The 24,634-nt window shown below is 41.3% G+C and overlaps 2 protein-coding genes across 3 annotated transcripts in view; one reads left to right on the top strand and one right to left on the bottom strand.

Annotated features, from left to right (window-relative positions):
* The window catches only part of ENTPD7 (ectonucleoside triphosphate diphosphohydrolase 7), a 55,832-nt gene extending 48,934 nt beyond the window's left edge, over positions 1-6,898 (bottom strand). The window contains exons 1-4 of one of the 2 annotated variants that reach the window (XM_025396013.1): positions 6,684-6,768; positions 6,306-6,408; positions 5,797-5,978; positions 4,651-4,833 (exon numbers count right to left, since the gene is read on the bottom strand). In XM_025396013.1, the coding sequence (XP_025251798.1) occupies positions 4,651-4,712 (62 nt within the window). In that variant the 5' untranslated portion in view covers positions 4,713-4,833; positions 5,797-5,978; positions 6,306-6,408; positions 6,684-6,768. Of the gene's footprint in view, positions 1-4,650; positions 4,834-5,796; positions 5,979-6,305; positions 6,409-6,683 lie in introns of both variants that reach the window. The other variant, XM_025396012.1, reaches the window with a different exon arrangement.
* Positions 6,899-6,946: 48 nt separating this feature from the next.
* SLC25A28 (solute carrier family 25 member 28) overlaps positions 6,947-24,634 on the top strand; it is a 61,362-nt gene continuing 43,674 nt past the window's right edge. The window contains exon 1 of the mRNA XM_025397618.1: positions 6,947-7,029. The gene's annotated coding sequence lies outside the window, so the exon portion shown is untranslated. The remainder of the gene's footprint in view (positions 7,030-24,634) is intronic.

The following is a 24,634-nucleotide window of genomic DNA, read 5'->3' as shown; positions in this document are numbered from 1 at the left end:
CCATAAGCATTAAACAAACTCAAATTATGGATTTAGGTCTCCAAATTTAGTACATTTCTTAAGGGCAGGTTGATTACTATAATCATCCAAAGTGTTTCCTCTTCTCAAAGGAGGAAGTCAAGGCTGGCATGGTAGCTCATGCCTGCAATCCCAACACTCTGGGAGGCCAAAGCAGGAGGATCACTTGAGCCCAGGTGTTCAAGACCAGCCTGGGCAACATAGTGAGACCTCCATCTCTATTTCAGTAACATTTAAAAAGAAAAAAAAAAAAAAGAAAAGAAAGCCAAAAATACAAATGAATAGGGCTGCTAGAAGAAGGCAAGGCTGAAAACATAGGCTTCTTGAGAAAATGTGCCAAAGTCTCTGTATCTGGTGTCTGATGCCTATTATCGTCTGCACATAGTGGCTGCTGAAATTTTTGTTGAATGAATGAATGAATTAATGACCAAAGTGAACGGGAAATGAGAAAATCTGGGGACAGAACCCAGAAATAAAAAGGAGAGTAGGCATGTGTCCCAATTCTGACCAAAAAAGATTCCAGGAAATAGTCATTAGAGGTTTCTGGCAAAGCTCTTCTCCATTCTTAGAAGAGAGTCATGGAAAGCCTTTCTGTCTCCTGTGCGACATGAGTGAGTATATATGTTGCCCTGGTTGTTACTGTCTGCTGTTTTTCTTCTTCTTCTTCTTCTTCTTCTTATTATTTTGAGACAGGGTCTCACTTTGTCACCCAGGCTGGTATACAATGGTGTGATCCTAGCTCACTGCATTCTGTACCTCCCCAGGCTCCAGTGATCCTCCCTCCTCAGCCTCCTGGGAAGCAAGGACTACAGGTGCATGCTACCATGCCTGGCTAAGTTTCGTATTTTTTTTGTAGAGACAGGGTTTTGCCATGTTGCACAGGCTGGTCTCAAACTCTTGAGCTTATGCAATCCACCTGCCTCCACCTCCCAAAGTGCTGAGATTACAGGCATGAGCCGCCATGCCTGGCAGTCTGCTGTTTTTCAACCATTAAGTAAACTGACACTGTGGACAATAGACAGGAGAGACACAGCCTCTCATCCTGTTAGCCACTGTTGAACTTGTAGTCCTTCTACCCCTGGACTTCCAGGTATGTGAGCATTCTTATTGTTTAAGTCAACGTGGGCTGTTATTTGCAGCCCAAAGCCTCTTAACTAATACATATCTGAGAAGCAATAAAAAGAAAATTTAGGCCGGGCATGGTGGCTCATACCTGTAATCCCAGCACTTTGGGAGGCTGAGGTGGGCAGATCACAAGGTCAGGAGATCGAGACTATCCTGGCTAACACGGTAAAACCCCATCTCTATTAAAAATACAAAAAATTAGCCAGGCATGGTGGCATGTGCCTGTAGTCCCAGCTACTCAGGAGGCTGAGGCAGGAGAATCACTTGAACCCGGAAGACAGGATGCAGTAAGCCGAGATAGCACCAATGCACTCCAGCCTGGGCAACAGAGTGAGACTGTCTCAAAAAAAAAAAAAGAAAAAGAAAACATAAATATTTTTTAAATGAGGCCAGGCACAGTGGCTCACATGTGTAATCCCAGCATTTTGAGATGCCAAGGCAGGAGGATTGCTTGAACCCAGGAGTTGAAGGTTATAGTGAGCTATGATCGCACCAATGTACTCCAGCCTGGGTGACAGAGTAAGACTGTCTCTAAAGAAAAAAAATGTTTTAATAAGAAAATCATGTTGAAGATGATGAACATAACATGCCATTATTTAACTTTGTAGCTTCATCAAAAACTAATCTCAAAAAAATAGCAAAATAAATCACTGCTATAAAGAAATATAGACCTTCTGTGCAACTGGTATAGCTAAAAGTATATCCAATAATTCAGATGTACTATCTGTGAAAAAAGATGTCAGACTTTCACTGGATGAAACAGTAGATTAAACACTACAGAAAAAAAATACTAACAAATTTGAAAGCAGCAAAAAAAATCCGAATGAAACACAGAGAGAAAAAAGACTGGAAAAAAAAATAATGAACATCAGTATGCTGTGGGAAAACATCACATGGCTCAATATACATGTAACTGGAGTCCCCAGAGGAAAAGCAGGGGAAAACAAAAAAAAATCTGAAGAAGTAATGGACAAAATGTTTCCAAATTTGATTAAAACTACAAATCCATAGATCTAAGAATCAACAAATCACAAGCACAAGAATCATGTAAGCAGGGCACGGTGGCCCATGCCTGTAATCCCAGCACTTTGGAGGCCGAGGTGGGAGGATAGGTTGAGCTCAGCAGTTTGAGACCAGCCTGAGCAACACTGCAAGACCTCACCTCTACTAAAAATAAAAAAAAATTAGCCAGGTCTGATGGCATATGCCTGTAGTCCCATCTACTCGGGAGGCTGAGGCAGGAAGATAGCTTGAGCCCAGGAGATTGAGGCTGCAGTGGGCTATGATTTCACTATTGCACTCCAACCTGGGAGATGAGCGAGACAGTCTCAAAACCAAAAAATAAATAAATAAAATCATGTGGAAAACAACATCAAAGCACATCACAATCAAATTGCTTAAAACCAGTGATAAACAGAAAATTCTAAAAGTATTCAGAGAAAAAAGACACATTCTATACAGAGAGAACAAAGATTAAAAGGACAGCAGACATCTCAGAAAGAATGCAAGCCAAAAGACAGTGAAGCATCATCTTTAAAGTAATGAAAGGAAAAAAATGATCAATCTAGAGTTCTATACCCAATGAACATTTCTTTCAAAAGGAAAACAAAATAAGGACTTTTTCAGTCATATAAAAGTTGAAAGAATTTATCACCCACATACTTGCTGTACTAGAAATGCTAGAGAATGTTCTTGAGGTAAAAGCAAATATGAAAATATGGGTCCAGATGGAAACATGGATCTACACAAAGGAATGAAGCAGCCCAGAAATGGTAAATATAGACAAAAGTGACTCCATCTTGGATGCTAATCTGCCATGTTAACTTCTGACTAGCCCCAGTCCTGTAAATGCCTCTTGATTCCTGCTTTATTTACTAGTGTAAGAACATGTCAACCTTGGCGTTGGCACACAAATGACAGGATATGGCACATGCAGCATTCTTGCCTGCTCTGGAGGGCTGTCTTTAATTGTCTTGCACAGGGTGCATATCCCATTTCCCTGTACTATATAAGCCCTGGGTCTCGGGAGTAACAGTATGGAGATCTACCTGTCTTGCAGCTACCCAGGACCATGCTTCTGTCTGCAAGTTCCCTCAATAAATCAATCAATACCAACGAACAATTTGCCTGCCTCCTCCTTTTGTTTCTCGGTCCCTTCAGCATTCAAGGGTCACTTTGCTTATATGACCATTTCAGGCAACAATATGGTTAAATATATAAGCCTTTTTTTTTTTCTTATATTGAAAATCTCTTCAAAAGATAATTGACTATCTAACACAAAAATAATGACAATATGTTGTGAAGCTTATAACATGTAGAAATAAAATATATGACAATAGCACAAAGACCAAGAGGAAGGGAGGAATGAAAGTATACTGTTGTTAGGTTCTTGTTCTAGATGTGAAGAGGAGTAATATTACTTGAAGGAAGATTGTGATAATTAAAGATGACATTATAAACTTTAACCACTAAAAAAAAGAAAAAGTTATATATAATAAGCCAACATGAGAGATAAAATGGAACCATAAAAACTGTACTCAACTGAAAAGAAGAGGGAAAAAGAGGAAAAAGAACAAGAACAAATGTGACAAATGAAAAACAAATAGCAAGATTAAAACTAAACATACTAAATAATCAGATTAGGCCGGGCGCTGTGGCTCAAGCCTGTAATCCCAGCACTTTGGGAGGCCGAGACGGGGCGGATCACGAGGTCAGGAGATCGAGACCATCCTGGCTAACACGTGAAACCCCGTCTCTACTAAAAAAATACAAAAATTAGCCGGGAGCGGTGGCGGGCGCCTGTAGTCCCAGCTACTCGGGAGGCTGAGGCAGGAGAATGGCGTGAACCCGGGAGGTGGAGCTTGCAGTGAGCTGAGATCTGGCCACTGCACTCCAGCCTGGGGGACAGAGCGAGACTCCGTCTCAAAAAAAAAAAATAATAATAATAATAATAATCAGATTAAATGTAAATAGCCTGAACACCCCAATTAACTGCAGAGATAGTCAGATTGGATTAAGAAACAAGACTCAACCAAACACCAACTACAAGAAGCCCACTTATATAAAGATACCAATAGGCTAAAACTAAAACTATAGAAGAAATATCTATCATGCTAATGTTAATCAAAAGAAAGCTGGAGTAGCTATAGTAATACCAGACTAGTAGATTTCAGAGCAAAGTATATAATCAAGGATAAAGAGAATCATTTAATAATGATAAAGGGGTCCATTCGTAAAGGTATATTACAGTCCTAAATATTTATACACACAATAAGTTTCAGCCCACCAAAACAAGAAAATAGAAAGATGCCTTTCATGCAGTATCAGTATTCCTGTACCAAACTGAACATTGCCAAAATGGGGCTCAAGATATTCTTTATGTAATAAATGGCATGCAATTTTACTAATAAAAGTACAGTATCACCCAAAAGGGTCAAAGTTAGTAATGTGTTAAACGGCTCATGAAAATATTTATGACTTCAGTGCCAAAATCTAAAGCTGACTCACCTTTCGTATTGCCTATCTCGTGGTAATGAAGCACTCCAATGTCGAAAGTCTATGATTAACATAAGTAAAAGGAGACAGGATATGAAGAAGAGTCCCAGGAATGCTACCCGCTGACGGAGAAATGGACTCACTGTGGGCACAGTGAAGTACCAGGAGGCTGGGCAGAGGTAGGAAAAACTGATCCTGAAATTAGACAAACATTAGTAAGTCTGAAACATTTCTACAATTGAGTGCTTAAAAATCGTTTTTAAATTGGATAAAAGCCCTCCTAATAAAGGCAAAAATCCATGCCAACAGAAGTCTAAATGTTCTTTTCGTCTCTAATTTTAGAAGTTCATGGTGCTTCTACTATATAAATCAGAAAAGCCTTATCTGCCCTTTTTCCAAACTGCACTTTTGAGTGCAATTCAAAGACTTAATCTCATGTTAGTGAAAAGATCACCAGTCTTCCTGGGCAACCTCATAACATTGGAGAATCACAGCAACTACAATATTCCCAACCAAGAATGCTGTCAAGAAACAGGATGGTCAGAAAATTTATTTAACTGATTTTTAAAATGTTTTATCAGATTATATATGCATATAGCAAAAGACAAATCAAACAGTTTAAAAGGATATATTGTATAGTGAAAAGTGATTCTTGCCCTGACCCCATAATCTCTCTCTCAGAGGCAACCATTGCTACCCAGTTGCTGTGTAATTTTTTTTTTTTTTTGAGATGGAGTCTTGCACTGTTGCCCAGGCTGGAGTGTAGTGGTGCAATCTTGGCTCACTGCAACCTCCACCTCCTGGGTTTAAGCAATTCTCCTCCCTCAGCCTCCCCAGTAGCTGGGATTACAGGTGCCCACCACCACACCCGGCTAATTTTCGTATTTTTAGTTATTTTTAGTAGAGGAGGGGTTTCTACTTGGCCAGGCTGGTCCCAAACTCCTGATCTCAGGTGATCCGCCTGCCTCGGCCTCCCAAAGTGCTGGGATTGCAGGCGTGAGCTACCGCACCCGGCCGTTGCTGTGTATTTTTCCAGGGATATTCTACGGATACACAAGCATAAATATACACCAATATATTTACAGTAATATATCTGTGTGTGTATGTGTGTGTGTGTATCCATTCCCTCGGTTTTACACAAATGGTAGTCCACCATACCTGCTGTTCTACATCTTTCCCCCACTTTATTTGATAACTGTCCCTTATTGGTGCATGTAGATCCACATTAATATTTTTTAAAAGCTTCAGGGTATTATAATGTATGGATAAGTGTATTCATCTGTGAAGTTCACTTTCTACATTGACTCAAAAGGACCTCGGTCTGTCTGCTTTTAAAGTTCCTTGCAAACAAAAAACTTCTTTGTTTAACCTCCTCAAGTGGCACCTAGCCTTGCTCAGATGCAAATCTGAACCAATGTTACAACCTTGTACTTTACAGAGCTGAGCAAGCCGACTCACTCCACCACCCCGGGCCACGGGCTAGAAACTATTATTTATCAGCCCTCGCAATAATACAACTTTGATCATCTCTGCATCCAACTGACCAGGATACAAAGTCCAAGTGCAGCTCCAGGGCAAACCTCATTTGGGACAGCCTCCCAGGGCCCCCCAACCTGCCTGCCATCCTCTGCCGTGCTCCCAGCCGGAGAGAAAGTGTACAGCCTTACCTAGCCATGGGTTCCTTTCGGTGGTCTCAACGCCTGTCACCTTCTTTTTCTTTTGCCCTGAGAAGGTGGCCTCCTTGTCCCAGGCATGTCCTACGTCTGCAGCCTAGAAAGATTTGATTTCAGGCTTCTGTCCGACTGAGCCCACGAGACAAGACCTCCACGGGAATTCCACGGCTCCCACCTCCTCCCCAGGCTCCCACTCCGTCTGCTCTCGTTCCTCAGGCCCAGGGGACCCCACCCAGGCATCCTGGGAGCGGGGCGTTCTCGTGGGCCAGCTCTGTCCTCTAGGAACCGGTCGTCCCCAGGTGGCGGGGGTGTGGGTCCCGCTTCCTCTCCCCGTCCCTCCGGGTCCCACAGCCCTCTCGCGCCCACACTCACGGGATCAAGCGGCCCGCCGGTTCCTTCGGCACCGCTCGGTTCAGTCCCGAGCGGATCCCCGCGGCCCCTTGTCCAGCCGGAAGGAGGGCCCGGACCGGCGGCGGCGCCACGTCCCCAAGGAAACCGCAGGGAGCCAATGACTGACAGAAGACCCACAGAGAGGGGCCGGCTCTTCGGGAGCCGAACCGGGGGCGAACCAGCTCCGTCAGCAGCACGTCCGTCCGCCAGGGTGGCCAATCCCCTAGACCGGTTGGCCTCTAATGCCCGCCCCGGGACTTTGAGCCGCGCCCAATCGGAAAGGCGTCGTACCGAGGCTCCGCCTGCAGGGCCCGCGGTGAGCTCACAGGTGAGTGGCGCTGGGCGGCCCTGCACTCGCTGCCCTCCCAGGGCCGCGAACTCTCGGCCGGTTGCTTTCCCCACGGCCGCTCCCGGGACAGAGTACCTCCGGTGGGTGGGTTTCGGGGTGTTCGCGACGGAAGCGCATCCCTTGCCCATAACCTATTGTTGGTTTTGTGCCCACTAACCCTCCCTACCAGGATGGCAGTTCTCCCACCTTAAACCTTCCCTATCACCTCCCAAACTGATGCCCCGTGAGAAAAACATAAATTGAAGACAATGACGTTTACACCAAAGTACTTATGTCCATTCATTTGTTTACACCAAAACCTTATGTCTATTCATTAATTCACTGAATGTCTACTAATGCCAATCATCATGAGTTTCTGTGTCGCCGCCCTCCTTGACCTTACAGTAACACAAAGGAAACGACGCGCGCGAGCGTGAGTGTGTGTGTGTGTTTCTTTCTTGCTTACACCAGCCGTTATCTCATTTCCAGGAGGACGGCATAAAGTCCAAGCTCTTTCCAACGTGGCACTTCCATTGCGCCCCACAATCCGCCCTACCGCGTCCTCTGCGGCTACTTGCCTTCCTTACTACGCTCCAGCAACCCGCCCTGTTTTGCTCATTCTGCCCCTCCACCTGCTTTGAATAACCGTCCCGGCCCTTAGCCAAATCACCTCCTCTTCATTCCTTACCACCCATCTTAAGGGTCACCTTCCCCTAAAAGTCCTGCTTGACCTACTATACCTTCTTTATACATGCCTATTGTTTCACTTAGCACATTGAATTACAATTATATGTATGTGTCTGTCTGTCCCACTAGACAGAATATCCTTGAAGGCAAGAACTATCTGCTTCCACATATTCCCAATACTGGCCACTGTCTGGCAGATAAAACACAACTAATGTATAATTAATAAGCAAATAAATGAATGTGGGGGGGTCGGGGAAGACCACCCAAATGCTTTATTTATTCAAAGCTTGCTATGACAAGGGAGTCAGTCACCATCACTTGCATTTGGCAGACTCAAAGCCTGTCAGGACATTAGGAAAACTACTTACTTACTTACTTACCTACAGGGTCTCACTCCGTTGTCATCCAGGCTGGAGTGCAGTGGCGTGATCATGGTTCACTGCAGCCTCGACCTCCTGAGCAAGTGATCCGCCTACCTCAACCTCCTGAGTAGCTGGCTCTACAGGCACGTGCCACCGTGCCTGGCTTTTGTTTTTTAATTCTTTGCAGAGATGGAGTCTCACTGTGTTGTCCAGGCTGGTCTTGAACTCTGGGCTCAAGCAATCCTCCTGTCTCAGCCTCCCAGAGTGCTGGAATGACAGGGATGAGCAGCTGCACCGGGCCAGGAAAGATTAGTAGTGAACAAAAAGGGAAGGTTTCATGTATGCTCTGACTTGAGGGTATTAGCATGGGAAAGCTGGAGGTGGGCTAACAAAAGCAGTGTATCTTATGTGATTGGTTTGGGGTAGGTGGCATATTTGGCTGTCTTTAGTGGATCCTGAATTGAAGAAAGGAGGAGGCAAAAAACAGGGAAACTGAGTCATTGACCAAGTCCTGATTATTCTGGGCTGGTTGCTGTAGAGGTTGTGGGTCAGAGTTCTAATTGTTGTATAAGATCTAGCCATTGTCCAGTTTCTATATTCAGTTCTTACGACTCTAATTTTTTTTGCTCCACTACACTCCTAACCTGATTGAACTTCCTAATTTGTCTTTCTTCTTCAATTCTCAGTTCTCAGTTTTTTTCTCTCTGTCCCTCAATCCCCACTCTGCCTCAAGTGTTATATTTTATCTGGACCCCTAGAAACCACATTGAATAGAATAGTTGCATAAAGTTGGGATTAACCACATTATACAGATATTTTTATTTATTACAGATACTAGTTATTTTTATTATTTCAGAACCTAGTTCAGTTTCTAGAACAAAATAGATATGGAAAGAACTAAAATAATATTTTTGAGTAATTTTTAAAAATTTCTTGAATTTGCCTTCTGTGAGTTCTAAGTCTAATCTATCTATCTATCTATCTATCTATCTATATATTTCAAACTTTAGTGTTCCACAAAATAGGTGTTTTTGAGTGGAAGTATAATTCCTATTTTTAAAATAGTACTTAATTCCTATGGTTTATGAACTATATTAACTTATAATTCAAAAGTTCATTGAAACATCCTCTAATTTACATTTCATAACTACATCATAAAACAGAAAAGACCTACATTTTAATCCCAACATCTTTTCATTATATTTTCTTTGTAAAATTTTGTCAGTCTGGTTTGGACAATACTTCCTTCAATAAATCCATATGCCCTCAAGCATTTGTCAAGCATAATTCCTTACAAAAACCAGCAATGCTTATCTGGTTAACAGCTCACAGGGCTAAGTTCTGAGGTTTCCAGTCAGCAGGGCAAATTAAAAAGCACTGAGACTATTTCTCTATTTCATTTGCTGTAACTCAACGTGTTGCAACAAATTGTAGAAACCTATGTTTCAAAACAGGTTTTTAACTGCTCTTTAAAGGCTTGCCTTACAGTTACATTTGCAATTTTCTCCAGATGTGCTTGATGCCCAGCCCTGAGCAAAATCAGCCCAACAGTTCCCATATTAGGTGCTAGTTGTTTGCTTTGCTTCATTTCCCCTTGTGGATTCTCCTTGCCTCCACACTCCATTCTACCCTACCCTCTAAAGGAATTTGGAGGAGTGTCATGTGGTCTACACTCTCCCTTCCAAGTTTACCCATCACTCTTCACCTGTCTTTCAAACACCCCATTGTCCCAAATAAACACATTATCTCTCCACTCTCATCATATCCACCCAAGTCTCCTCCATCCATATTCTCCATTTTGACAAAATACCTTGTGATTCACCAGAGCAGGAACCTGTATGGTAGTCATCCTAGAATATCTTCTTTCTAACTTTCTTTCTCCCTTTCCATCCAGTGAGTCATTAGGGGTGCTTAATTCCAGTGCCTAAAATCCTCTCCAAGATCTTCTAATGAAGCCTTCCAACTGGTGGCCCTGCCTCCAGACCCATGCCCCTCCTGAGTGCCCCTTGATTCTGTTACCATTGGGAAATCTCATCATGCTACTTCCTGATCTTAAATCCTTCACTAATTCCTTATTTATTTTTTTTTAGCCCATCTTGTGGTCCCATAGTAGTTTCTTATTTTGACGAGATATAGTCCAAATTCCTAAGCATGGTGTGGCAGATCCCACTGACAGCCTATTCCAGAGGTTCCTTATTATTATTATTTTTTTAGCCCATCCTGTGATCCCATAGTAGTTTCTTATTCCAATGAGATATAGTCCAAATTCCTTAGCATGGTGTGGGAGATCCCACTGACAGCCTATTCCAGAAGTAGGCTCTCTCTTCTACCTTGTTAACTTGACAAGTAACCACACTGAACATGCTTGGCCATGTTCTTGAAGGGTGCTAGGCTCCAACCTCAGTCCCAGGAGGTAAACTGTGATTGTCTAAGTCAATCATGGTGGGCCCATACCCTCACAAAATATTGGTTTAAATGGGCATATGATACAATTGTAGCTAATAATATGAAAGGGAAATCAGCTGTTGCGAAGAATGGCCAGGGAGGAGGGAAGACATTTCTAGGCAAAGTTTTCTTCATCTTAAAAAGAGATACATTCATAGCAAAGTTATTGAAAGAAAAAAAAATACAGATATAAGTCAATGAAAATTTTTCATAATGGGGCTGGGTGTGGTGGCATGCAGCTGTAATCCCAGTTACTTAGAAAGCTGACGTAGGAGGATCTCTTGAGGCCAGGAGTTCAAGGTGTTTTTGAGTGGAAGTATAATTCCTATCTATTTTTAAAATAGTACTTAATTCATATGGTTTATAAACTATATTAACTTATAATTCAAAAGTTCATTGAAACATTCTCTAATTTACATTTCATAACTACATCTCAAAACAGAAAAAAATCTACCTTTTTTTTTTTGAGAAGGTGTCTCGCTTTGTCCCCCAGGCTGGAATGCAGTGGCGTCATCTCGGCTCACTGCAACCTCTGCCTCCTGGGTTCAAGTGATTCTCCTGCGTCAGCCTCCCAAGTAGCTGGGATTACAGGTGCACACCACCATGCTCAAATAAGATCTACATTTTAATCCCAACATTTTTAAATTCCATTTTCTTTGTAAAATTTTGTCAGTCTGGTTTGGACAACACTTCCTTCAATAAATCCATATGCCCTCAAGCATTTGTCAAGCATGATTCTTTGTGAAAACCTGCAGTGCTTATTTGATTAACAGCTCATAAGGCTGAGTTCTAAGGTTTCCAGTCAGCAGGGCAAATTAAAAAGCATTGAGACTATCTCTATTTCATTTGCTGTAACTCAACATGTTGAAACAAATTCTAGAAACCTGTATTTCAAAACAAGTTTTTAACTGCTCTTTAAAGCCTTGCCTTACAATTATATTTGCAATTTTCTCCAGATGCGTGTTATGATTGTGCCTATCAGTAGCCACCGCACTCCAGCCTGGGCAATATAGCAAGATCCCATTTCTTTAAAAAAATTTATATAATGAGAGAGAAAGAAGAGAAGGCCCCCTTTCTACTTCCAGGTGTGATCTTTTTGTTGTTGTTGTTTTTGAGATGGGTCTCACTCTGTTACCCGGGCTGGAGTGTGGTGGTGCAACCTCTGCCTCCCAGGCTCAAGCAATCCTCCCGCCTCCTGAGTAACTGGGCCTACAGGCACACACCACCACACCTGGCTATTATTTTTGTATTTTTTGGAGAGATGGGGTTTTACCATGTTGCCCAGGCTGTCCAGGTGTAATCTTAAGGACATGATGCCTGGAGCTGCTATAACCATCTTATAATCATGGGGGTACAAGACTGGGGATAACAGAATAGAAATACAGAAGCAAACTGCGTTCTTGATAACATCATCAAGCTGCTAAATTAAGACATTGGAGCAGTCTCACCTTGTGCTTATTATTTGAAATACTAAATTCCTTATTGTTCTTATTTTTAAGTCAGTGAATCAGGGATTTATGTTGCCTGTAGTCTCCTGATACATGTGACTTTCAATGCCTGATATGATCTAGCCCCCAACAGCTTCCAAGCTCACTAATAGATGTTATCACCCAGAACCCTTACATATTTAAAGTTTTCAGCATTGATTATAACTTTTCTCAACTCTGAGCCTTTTTACTTGCTGTTACTCTGCATAACTTTCATTCACTTCTGTATCAAATGAACTCCTACATATCCTTAAAAACTCAGCTCAAATATTACCTCCTCCATGAGCCCCCAAGTCAGCTTACATGCTTCTTATTCTTTGCCCTTATAGTACTTTGCCTATATATACTTCTATTAGGGCAAGCTGGCAGCTGTCTGATTGGACCTGATGCCACTGGGTCTGGTAGGAAGACAGAATATCTGTTTTAGACCTTAACGGATATGTTTGGTCTGAAAAGATGGAATCCCTTGGGCTTAACCTAGATGGGAGATATTTAGACCAAGAAGAATTAAATTACTCTGCAAAGTGAAATACAGTAATTTTGAGCATTCCCTCTAGAGACTGGGTTTGGGGAGCTCTGGCAAGGAAAAAAGAAAAAGAGATGAAAAAAGAGGAAGGATCAAGGCAAGATGGCAGATAAGACGGAAGAAAACAGCCCACGAGAGACTCTCTGTATTACTTATCTGTTGCTACATAGCAAATTATTCCAAAACTTTGTGGCTTAAAATAACAATAAGCATTATTATCTCTCACAGTTTCTGTGGGTCAGGAATTTGGTTGCCTCTCGACTCAGGATCTTCTCATGAGGTTGCAATCAAGATGTCAGCTGGGGTTATAGTCTGCTAAAGTCTTAGCTGAAACTAGCGAATATCTTTCCAAGATGGCATGCATGGCTGGCAAGTTGATGCTGGGTATTGGTGGGAGGCCCCAGTTTCTTTTCACATGGTTCTTTTCCCAGGGCTGCTTGAGTACCTTCATTCCATGGTAGCTGGCTTCCCCCAGGGTGATCCTAAAGAGAATGAGCCAGGTAGAAGCTTTATCCTTTGTATGACCTAGCCTCAGAAGTCAAATATCTTCACTTCTGCCACACATTATTTGTTAAAAGTGAGTCACTAACTCCTAGCCCACATTCAAGGGGAGGGGAATTAGACTCCACCTTTTGAATAAAGAAGTATCAACTAATTTGTAGACATCCTTTTAAATTACCGCAGTCCTTAAAATGAGTTTGGTCAGGGAACTTTTGGATAATGATAATGACATCATCCATGTTCAATTTTGAGTTTTGTGCTATGTTATAATCCTCTTTGGGACCCCAAACCTTCAGTGAAAGTCTGATAACACCACAGCTTTGTGTTGGGGTACTATGAGGAATGAAGACAGCACAGCAGGGCGATGACAGTATCTGCAGAAAGTAAATTAACAAGTAGGATGATTGAAAATTTGAAAAATACAGAAAATCAATACCACAGGTCATTCAGAGAAGTATTCCTCCTCAGAGAGACCAAGGTGAGGGAGGCTGGGGTGGGAGTACAGTATGGCAAACTCTAAAAGCCCATAGTACTTGAACTATGAGCTTGAACTATGAGGCATTGTGAGAAGGGAACGTAATCCCTTCTCTTGGTATCCATCCAAATTTTACTTGAGTGTGGACGCCCTCCTCGTGTATAGCATGTCATTTGAGGATTCTGACTCCACTCCTGGCCCTGGGAATGGCACATGCAAGCCAGGCCTGAGTATTGGAAAAAGTCTCATCCCTTGGTCATAGCTACTGTTTCAGGAGTGGGCACATGACCTAATTCTAGATAAAGAGACATGCTTTCTGAGACAAAAAAAAAAAAAGGGGGGGGCATTTGCTTTTCTTAAAGAGCATACAAGAGAACATTTCTCAACCACCTTCCTCTGTTTTCTCAGGCCCCCCTGCTTTCTCTCACCAGGACCCCTACCTTTCACCTTGTTCCCTTCCACCTCTCCAGTCAGTGCCTATCTGGGGAAGGGGTCTTCCCTTAAGCTCCAGCAGGTGGAACCCAGTGTTTACATTCTCTTCTATCTCTGCCTCCACCCCATGCAGGATTTTGAGGAATCAGAAAAGAACCTGCTGTTGTATCTGGAAAAACAAAAAGAAGCTCTTTATGTACACATAGGATAAGATCACAGAGAAATATTAATAAGTAAAAACTGACAGTGACCAAAAAATCTAACATCACATATAAAAACTAACTTGAAATAGATCATAGTTCTGGATGTAAGTGCTAAAACGATAAAACTTGTAAAAGAAAATACAGGAGAAAATCTTAGTAGCCTTGAAATTTCTTAGATTCAACAGCAAAAGCAAGACACACACTCACACACCAAAAGAAAACCTTAATAAATTGGTCTCCATTGAAACTAAGATCTAGGCCAGGCATGATGGCTCATGCCTGTAATCTCAGCTCTTTGGGGGGCTGAGGTGGGAGGATTGATTGAGGCCAGGAGTTCACAGCCAGCCTGAGCAACACAATCAGACTCTATCTCTAAAAACAATTTAAAAATAAAAATATATGCCAGGCATGGTGTCACGGACCTCTCATCCTAGTTACTCAGGAGGCTGAGGTGAGAGAATCATGTGAGCCCAGGAGTTCGAGGATGCAGTGAGCTATGACTGTGCCACTGCACTCCAGCCTGGGTGAGAGAGTGAGACCCTACCCCCCCCCCAAAAAAAAGCAACTAAGATCTACTCCTCTTCGAAACATACTACTAAGAGAATGAAAAGATAAACCACACAGTGGATTATCCTTCTGTGGGAGAAAATATTTGCAAATCACATATATAGGACTTGTATCTAGAATATGAAAAGAATTCTCAAAATTAAATAAAAGAAAGCAAACAACCCAGGTGCAAATAGATGAAAGATTTGTGCACTTCACCAAATAAGATATACAGATGGCAAATAAGCTATCTGTTCAAAAGATGTTCAAAATCATTAGTCATTAGAGAAATGCAAATTAAAACTACAATGAGAAGATGGCTGACTAAACACAGGTAGTATGTGCCTCTTTTATGGAGAGGAACCAGAAGAGTAAGTAGATATATTTTAAAGAGATTGTCTAGTAGAGAATGCTAGGACTCACCAGAGAAGTGATGGGAAGCACCAGAAGTAAGGAGAGGGTTTGGGGACTGACTGAGAGCTCCAAGAGGCTCCCCGATGCCGGGAAACAATAAGAGAGAAATACCTAGGGCTCCACACTCCAAAAAGAGCTTTTATGATCTTGGCTATGCAAGAAAACCCCCCCAACCAACTTAGGACCTCGGGCCTGATATATGGAGCTGCCTAAAGTTGCACAGAGATGTTGCTCCAGAAAAGAAATCCACATGGAATCCTATAGGCATCTGAGACTAGAGAAGCCTCAGCCAGGCATTATTTTGATAGTCTAGATACCGGGGATCTACAGACATGGCTGTGGCTGTTGCACTACTCCAAAAAGGAGAGGGGAGACCAAGTGCTCTCACGCACCTCTGGGAGAGTCCCTACCACCCTTCTGTGGGCTGCCGTTGAGACTGAGACATGAACCCAGCCAAGGAGGGTCAGGGAAACCAGGCTTTCCTATACATATCTAAGACAATACCACTGCCCTGCAGTGGGCTGCTGTGTGACTGAGATGTCAGTGGATTGCATTTCCCCACAGATTCTTGCCCACACTGCTTGCCTGGAACGTGCCCTACCCTCTCTGGTCCCAGACCCAAGGCACCATTTTGAGAATTTAATGTTGAGCTACATCCTGCCCTTAGGCTGAGTTCAGACTGTTGCAGCTGCAGCTGCTGCCCAGCCAAGAACAGACAGGGAAACCAGGCTCTCCTACACACACACAGGACAATACCCACTGCCCTGTGGGAGTTCAAAACCAGCCTGGACAACATAGTAAGACCCAATTTCTACAGAAAATTTTTTAAAATTTGCTGGGCATCGTGATGTGCACCTATAGTCCCAGTTACCCAGGAGGCTGAGGCAGAAGGATTGCTTGAGCCCAGGAGGTTGAGTCTGTGATGAGCTGTGATCGCACCACTGCACACCAGCCTGGGTGACAGAATGAAAGCCTGTCTGAAAAAGAAAGAAAGAAATTAAGATGGAAATTTTTTTAAAAATTTGAAATGAATGAAAATGAAAGCACAACATACCAAAACCTGTGGGATACAGCAAAAGCAATCCTAAGAGGGAAGTTTATAGCATTAAATATCTACATCCACAAAGTAGACAGATTACAAAATAACAACTTAATGTCACATCTCAAGGAACTAGAACAAGAACAAACCAAACCCAAAGTTAGCAGAAGAAAAGATATAATGAAGATTAGATCATAACTAAATGAAATAGAGACCAAAAAAATCAATGAATGAAAAGTCGCTTATTTGAAAATGTAAACAAAATTGATAAGTCACTAGCTAGACCAAGAAAGAAGAGAGGTGATCCAAATAAACAAATGGATATGAAAAATGAGACATTAAAATGATACCACAGAAATATAAAAGATCATCAGAGGCTATTATGAACAACTACATGCCCACAAACTAGAATACCTAGAGGAAGTGAGTAAATTTTTGGAAACATACACTCTTCTGAGATTCAACTAGAACAGAACTCCTGAACAAACAGAACAATAATGAGTAGTGAGATTGAATCAGTAATAAAAAATCTATCAACAACAACAGAAAAAGCCCAGAACCATATGGATTCACAGCCAAATTCTGCCAAATATACAAATAAGAACTATTGCTAATTCTCCTGAAGCTATTTCAAAAAATAGAGGAAGAGTGAAGTCTCCTTAACTCATTCTACAAGGTCAGTATCATCCTGATACCAAAACAAGACAAGGACATGACAAAAAATGAAAATTATAGACCAGTATCCCTGATGAACATTGATGCAAAAACCCTTAACAAAATATTAGCAAATCAAATCCAACAGCACATCAAAAAGATAATACACCATGATCAGGTAGGATTTATCCCAGGAATGCAAGAATGGTTCAATGTATGCAAATCAATAAATGTGATACATCACATAAACAGAATTAAAGACGGAAACCTATATGATCATTTCAATAGATACAGAAAATGCATTCAACAAGATTCAACATCCCTTCATGATAAAAATCCTCAACAAACTAGGCAGAGAAGAAACATACCTTAACATAATAAGGTCGTATATGACAAACCCACAGCCAACATTGCACTTAGTGGAGAAAAATTGAAAGCATTTCCTCTAACTGGAACAGTACAAGGATGCCCACTTTCACCACTCTTATTCAACTTCGTGCTGGAAGTCTTCACCAGGCCAATCAGGCAAGAGAAAAAAATAAAAGGCATCCAAATTGGAAAGAGGAAGTCAAATTATTCCTGTTTGCTGATGATATGATCTTCTATCTAGAAAACCCCAAAGCATCCTCCAAAAAAGCTTTTAGATTTGATAAATGAATGCAGTAGTTTCAGGATACAAAATTAACTTACAGAAATCAGTAGTGTTTCTACACAACAATAACAATCTAGCTGAGGACCATATCAAGAAGGCAATCCTATTTAGAGTAGCTACAAAAAAAAAAAAAAAAAAAAAAAACCTAGGAATATGTTTAACCAAGGAAGTGAAAGATCTTCATAAGGAGAACTACAAAACATTCATGAAAGAAATTGTAGATTACACAAATGGAAAAACATCCCATGCTTATGGATTGGAAGAATCAATATTGTTAAAATGACCATAGTCCCCAAAGTAATCTACAGATTCAGTGCAATACCTGTCAAATTACCAATGTCATTTTTCACAGAATTATAAAAAACAATCCTAAAATTCATATGTAACCAAAAAAGGGCCTGAATAGCCAGAGCAATCCTAAGCAAAAAGAACAAAGCTCAAGGCATCCATTACTCAGTTTGAATTATACTACAAGGCTATAGTTACCAAAGTAGTAAAGTAGTGTGGTACTGGTATAAGTATATACACACACATCAATGGAATAGGCTGGGTGCAGTGGTGCATGCCTGTAATTCCAGCACTTTGGAAGGCAGAAGGTGGATTACTTGAGGCCAGAAGTTGGAGACCAGCCTGGTCAACATGGTGAAACCTCGTCTCTACTACAAAAAAAAAAAAAAAAAAAAAAAATCAGCTGGGCATGGTGGCACACACCTGTAATCCCAGCTATTTGCAAGGCTGAGGCATGAGAATTGCTTGAGCCTGGGATGCTGGGGCTACAGTGAGCCGATGTCACTCCACTGCACTCCAGCCTGGTGACAAAGTGAGACTCTGTCTGAAAAAAAAAAAAAAAAAAAAAAAATCAATGGAATAGAATAAAGAACCCAGAAATAAAGCCACATACCTATAACAAACTGATCTTTGACAAGCTCAACAAAAATAAACACTGGGGGAAGGACACCCTATTCAACAAATGGTGCTGGGAAAATTGGATAGCCATATGCAAAAGAATGAAACCACTCATACCTCTTGCCATAAACAAAAATTAAATGAAGATGGATTAAAGAACTAAATGTAATGCCTGAAACTATAAAAATCCTCAAAGAAAATCTGGGAAAAACTCTCTGGACATTGGCCTAGGCAAAGAATTTGTGACCAAGTCCTCAAAAGCAAACATAGCAAGAACAAAAATAGACAAATGGGACTTGATTAAACAAAAAAATTCTCTACAAAACAAAAGAAACAACAAACAGAGTAAACAGACAACTTACAGAATGGGAGAAAATATTTGCACATTCTGCATACAACAGAGGACTAATATCAATAATCTGCAAGGAATTCAAATAACAAGAAAAAAGCAAATAATCCCATTAAAAATTGTGCAAGGATATGAACAGACATTTTTCAAAAGAAAACATACAAGTGGCCAAAGAATATAAGAAAACGTGTTCAACATCACTAATCATCAGAGAAATGCAACTGAAAACCACAATAAGATACCATCTTACACCAGTCGGAATGGCTATTACTAAAAAGTCAAAATAACACATGTTGGCAAAGATGTGGAAAAAAGGGAACAATTATACGTTGTTGGTAGGGATGTAAATTAGTACAACCTTTATGGAAAACAGTATGGAGATTTCTTAAAGAACTAAAGATAGAAGTACCACTCAATCCAACAATCCCACAACTGTGTATATGTCCAAATGGAAAGAAAGGATTATATCAAAAAGATATCTGCATTAATGTCTTTATTGCAGTACTATTCACAATAACAAGGATGAAATCAAACTGTGTCCATCAACAGAAGGTTGGATTAAGAAAATGTATTTTATATATAGCATGGAATACTACTCAGCCATAAGAAATAATAAAATTATATCTTTTCCAGCAACATTGGTGGAACTTGAAGCCACTATCCTAAGTGAAATAGCTCAGAAAATCAAATACAGCATGTTCTCACTTATAAGTTGGAGCTAAACAAAGGGTACCTGTGGATATACAGTGTGGACTATTAGACATTGGAGACTACAGAAGGTGGGAGGGTAGGAGGAGGGTTAGGGTTGGAAAATTACCTGTTGGGTACAATATTCACTATTTGGGTGATGGGTACACTAAAAGCCCAGACTTCACCACTACGCAATACATGCATGTAAGAAATCTGTACTTGCCTCTTCTGGGGAGGTTCCAAGATGGCCGAATAGGAACAGCTCCAGTCTACAGCTCCCAGCATGAGAGACACAGAAGACAGGTGACTTCTGCACTTCCAGCTGAGGTACTGGGTTCATCTCACTGGGGCCTGTGGGACAGTGGGTGCAGCCCATGGTGCATGAGCCGAAGCAGGGTGGGATATCGCCTCACCTGGGAAGCACAAGGGGTCGGAGAATTCCCTTTCCTCGCCAGATCGTACCTGCAAAATTGGGACACTCCCACCCTAATACTGAGGTTTTCCAATGGTCGTAGCAAATGGCACACCAGGAGATTATATCCCACACCTGGCTCAGAGGGTCTCACACCCACGAGCCTCACTCACTACTAGCACAGCAGTCTGAGATCAAACTGCAAGGCAGCAGTGAGGCTGGGGTGGGGCGTCTGCCATTGCTGAGGCTTGAGTAGGTAAACAAAGTGACCAGGAATCTTGAACAGGGTGGAGCCCACCACAGCTTAAGGAGGTCTTCCTGCCTCTGTAGACTCCACCTCTGGGGGCAGGCCATAGCTGAACAAAAGGCAGCAGAAACTTCTGCAGACTTCCCTGTCTGACAGATTTGAAGAGAGTAGTGGTTCTCCCATAATGGAGTTTGAAATCTGAGAATGGACAGACTGCCTCCTCAAGTAGGTCCCTGACCCCCAAGTAGCCTAACTGGGAGGCACCTCCCAGTAGGGGCCAACTGACACCTCATGTGGACAGGTGACCCTCTGAGAGGAAGCTTCCAGAGGAAGGATCAGGCAGCAACATTTGCTGTTCTGGAATATTTGCTGTTCTGCAGCCTCCGTTGGTGATACCCAGGAAAACAGGGTCTGGAGTGGACCTCCAGAAAACTCCAACAAACCCACAGCTGAGGGTCCTGACTGTTAGAAGGAAAACTAACAAACAGAAAGGACATCCACACCAAAACCCCATCTGTACGCCACCATCATCAAAGAACAAGGTTGATAAAACCACAAAGATGGGGAGAAATGAGAGCAGAAAAGCTGAAAATTCTAACAATCAGAGCACCTCTTCTCCTCCAAAGGAACATAGTTTCTCACCAGCAGTGGAACAAAGCTGGATGGAGAATGACTTTGACAAGTTGAGAGAAGAAGGCTTCAGATGATCAGTAATAACAAACTTCTCTGAGCTAAAGGAGGATGTTCGAACACATCACAAAGAAGCTAAAAACCTTGAAAAAAGATTAGACGAATGGCTAACTAGAATAAACAGCATACAGAAGACCTTAAATGACCTGATGGAGCTGAAAACCATGGCACAAAAACTATGTGACACATGGACAATCTTCAGTAGCAGATTCGATCAAGTGGAAGAAAGGGTATCAGTGATTGAAGATCAAATGAATGAAATGAAGTGAGAAGAGAAGTTTAGAGAAAAAAGAGTAAAAAGGAACTAACAAAGCCTCCAAGAAATATGGGACTATGTGAAAAGACCAAATCTACATCTGATTGGTGTACCTGAAAGTGACAGGGAGAATGGAATCAAGTTGGAAAACACTCTTCAGGGTGTTATCCAGGAGAACTTCCCCAACCTAGACAGGCAGGCCAACATTCAAATTCAGGAAATACAGAGAACACCACAAAGATACTCCTCAAGAAGAGCAACTCCAAGACACACAATTGTCAGATTCACCAAAGTTGAAATGAAGGAAAAAATGTTAAGAGCAGCCAGAGAGAAAGATCGGGTTACCCACAAAGGGAAGCCCATCAGACTAACAGCAGATCTCTTGGCAGAAACTCTACAAGCCAGAAGAGAGTAGGGGCCAATATTCAACATTCTTAAAGAACAGAATTTTCAACCCAGAATTTCATATCCAGCCAAACTAAGCTTCCTAAGCGAAGGAGAAATAAAATCCTTTACAGACAAGCAAATGCTGAGAGATTTTGTCACCACCAGGCCTGCCTTACAAGAGCTCCTGAAGGTAGCACTAAATGTGGAAAGGAAAAACCAGTACCAGCCACTGTAAAAACATGCCAACTTGTAAAGACCATTGATGCTAGGAAGAAACTGCATCAACTAACAAGCGAAATAACCAGGTAACATCATAATGACAGGTTCAAATTCACACATAACAATATTAACCTTAAATGTAAATGGGCTAAATGCTCCAATTAAAAGACACAGACTGGCAAATTGGATAAAGAGTCAACACCTATCAGTGTCTTGTATTCAGGAGACCCACCTCACGGTCAGAGACACACAAAGGCTCAAAATAAAGGGATAGAGGAAGATCTACCAAGCGAATGGAAAACAAAAAAAAGCAGGGGTTGCAATCCTAGTCTCTTATAAAACAGGCTTTAAACCAACAAAGATCAAAAGAGACAAAGAAGGCCATTACATAATGGTAAAGGGATCAATTCAACAAGCAGAGCTAACTATCCTAAATATATATGCACCCAATACCAGAGCACCCAGATTCATAAAGCAAGTCCTTAGAGACCTACAAAGAGACTTAGACTCCCACACAATAATAATGGAAGACTTTAACACCTCACTGTCAACATTAGACAGATCAATGATACAGAAAGTTAACAAGGATATCCAGGAATTGAACTCAGCTCTGCACCAAACGGACCTCATAGACATCTACAGAACTGTCCACCCCAAATCAACAGAATATACATTCCTCTCAGCACCACATGGCACTTATTCAAAAATTGACCACATAGTTGGAAGTAAAGCACTCCTCAGCAAATGTAAAAGAACAGAAATTATAACAAACGGTCTCTCAGACCACAGTGCAATCAGACTAGAACTCAGGATTTAGAAACTCACTCAAAACCGTTCAACTACGTGGAAACTGAACAACCTGCTACTCAATGACTACTGGGTACATAACAAAATGAGGACAGAAATAAAGATGTTCTTTGAAACCAATAAGAACAAAGACAAAACATACCAGAATCTCTGGGACACATTTAAAGCAGTGTGTAGAGGGAAATTTATAGCACTAAATGCCCACAAGAGAAAGCAGGAAGATCTAAAATTGACACCCTAACATCACAATTAAAAGAACTAGAGAAACAAGAGCAAACATATTCAAAAGCTAGCAGAAGAGAAGAAATAACTAAGATCAGAGCAGAACTGAAGGAGATACAGACACAAAAAAAAAAGCCTTCAAAAAATCAGTGAATCCAGGAGCTGGCTTTTTGAAAAGATCAACAAAATTGATAGACCGCTAGCAAGACTAATAAAGAAGAAAAGAGAAGAATCAAATAGACACAATAAAAAGTGATAAAGGGGATATCATCACTGATCCTACAGAATACAAACTACCATCAGAGAATATGATAAACACCTCTAGGCAAATAAATAGAAAATCTAGAAGAAATGGATAAATTCCTGGACACATACACCCTCCCAAGACCAAACCAGAAAGAAGTCGAATCCCTGAGTAGACCAAAAACAGGATCTGAAATTGAGGCAATAATTAAGAGCCTACCAACAAAAAGAGTCCAGGACAAAACAGATTCACAGCCGAATTCTACCAGAGGTACAAAGAGGAGCTGGTACCATTCCTTCTGAAACTATTCCAATCAATAGAAAAAGAGGGAATCCTCCCTAACTCGTTTTATGAGGCCAGCATCATCCTGATACCAATGCCTGGCAGAGACACAACAAAAAAAGAGAATTTTAGACAAATGTCCCTGATGAACATCGATGCAAAAATCCTCAATAAAATACTGGCAAACCGAATCCAGCAGCATGTCAAAAAGCTTATCCACCATGATCAAGTGGGCTGCATCCCTGGGATGTAAGACTGGTTCAACATATGCAAATCAATAAATGTAATCCATCATATAAACAGCAACAAAGACAAAAACCACATGATTATCTCAATAGATGCAGAAAAGGCCTTTGACAAAATTCAACAGCCTTCATGCTAAAAACTCTCAATAAACAAGATATTGATGGAAAGTATCTCAAAATAATAAGAGCTATTTATGACAAACCCACAGCCAATATCATACTGAATGGCCAAAAACTGGAAGCATTCCCTTTGAAAACTGGCACAAGACAGGGATGCCCTCTCTCACCACTCCTATTCAACATAGTGTTGGAAGTTCTGGCCAGGGCAATCAGGCAGGAGAAAGAAATAAAGGGTATTCAATTAGGAAAAGAGAAAATCAAATTGTCCCTGTTTGCAGATGACATGATTGTATATTTAGAAAACCCCATTGTCTCAGCCCAAAACCTTCTTAAGCTGATAAGCAACTTCAGCAAAGTCTCAGGATACAAAATCAATGTGCAAAAATCACAAGCATTCCTATACACCAATAACAGACAAACAGAGAGCCAAATCATGAGTGAACTCCCATTCACAATTGCTTCAAAGAGAATAAAATACCTAGGAATCCAACTTACAAGGGATGTGAAGGACCTCTTCAAGGAGAGCTACAAACCACTGCTCAATGAAATGAAAGAGGACACAAACAAATGGAAGAACATTCCATGCTCATTGATAGGAAGAATCAATATCATGAAAATGGCCGTACTGCCCAAGGTAATTTATAGATTCAATGCCATCCCCATCAAGCTACCAATGACTTTGTTCACAGAATTGGAAAAAACTACCTTAAAGTTCATATGGAACAAAAAAAGAGCCCACATTGCCAAGACAATCCTAAGCCAAAAGAACAAAGCTGGAGGCATCATGCTACCTGACTTCAAACTGTACTACAAGGCTACAGGAACCAAAACAGCATGGTACTGGTACCAAAACCAAGATATAGACCAATGGAACAGAATGGAGTCCTCAGAAATAATACCACACATCTACAACCATCTGATCTTTGACAAACCTGACAAAAACAAGAAATGGGGAAAGGATTCCCTGTTTAATAAATGGTGCTGGGAAAACTGGCTAGCCATATTTAGAAAACTGAAACTGTATCCCTTCCTTACACCTTATACAAAAATTAATTCAAGATGTATTAAAGACTTAAATGTTAGATCTAAAACCATAAAAAACCCTA

Source organism: Theropithecus gelada, chromosome 9 (genome assembly GCF_003255815.1).
Source record: "Theropithecus gelada isolate Dixy chromosome 9, Tgel_1.0, whole genome shotgun sequence".
Taxonomy (NCBI): Eukaryota; Metazoa; Chordata; class Mammalia; order Primates; family Cercopithecidae; genus Theropithecus; species Theropithecus gelada.
The sequence above is the reverse complement of the archived record's forward strand: the minus strand, read 5'-3'. Positions and strand labels throughout refer to the sequence as shown.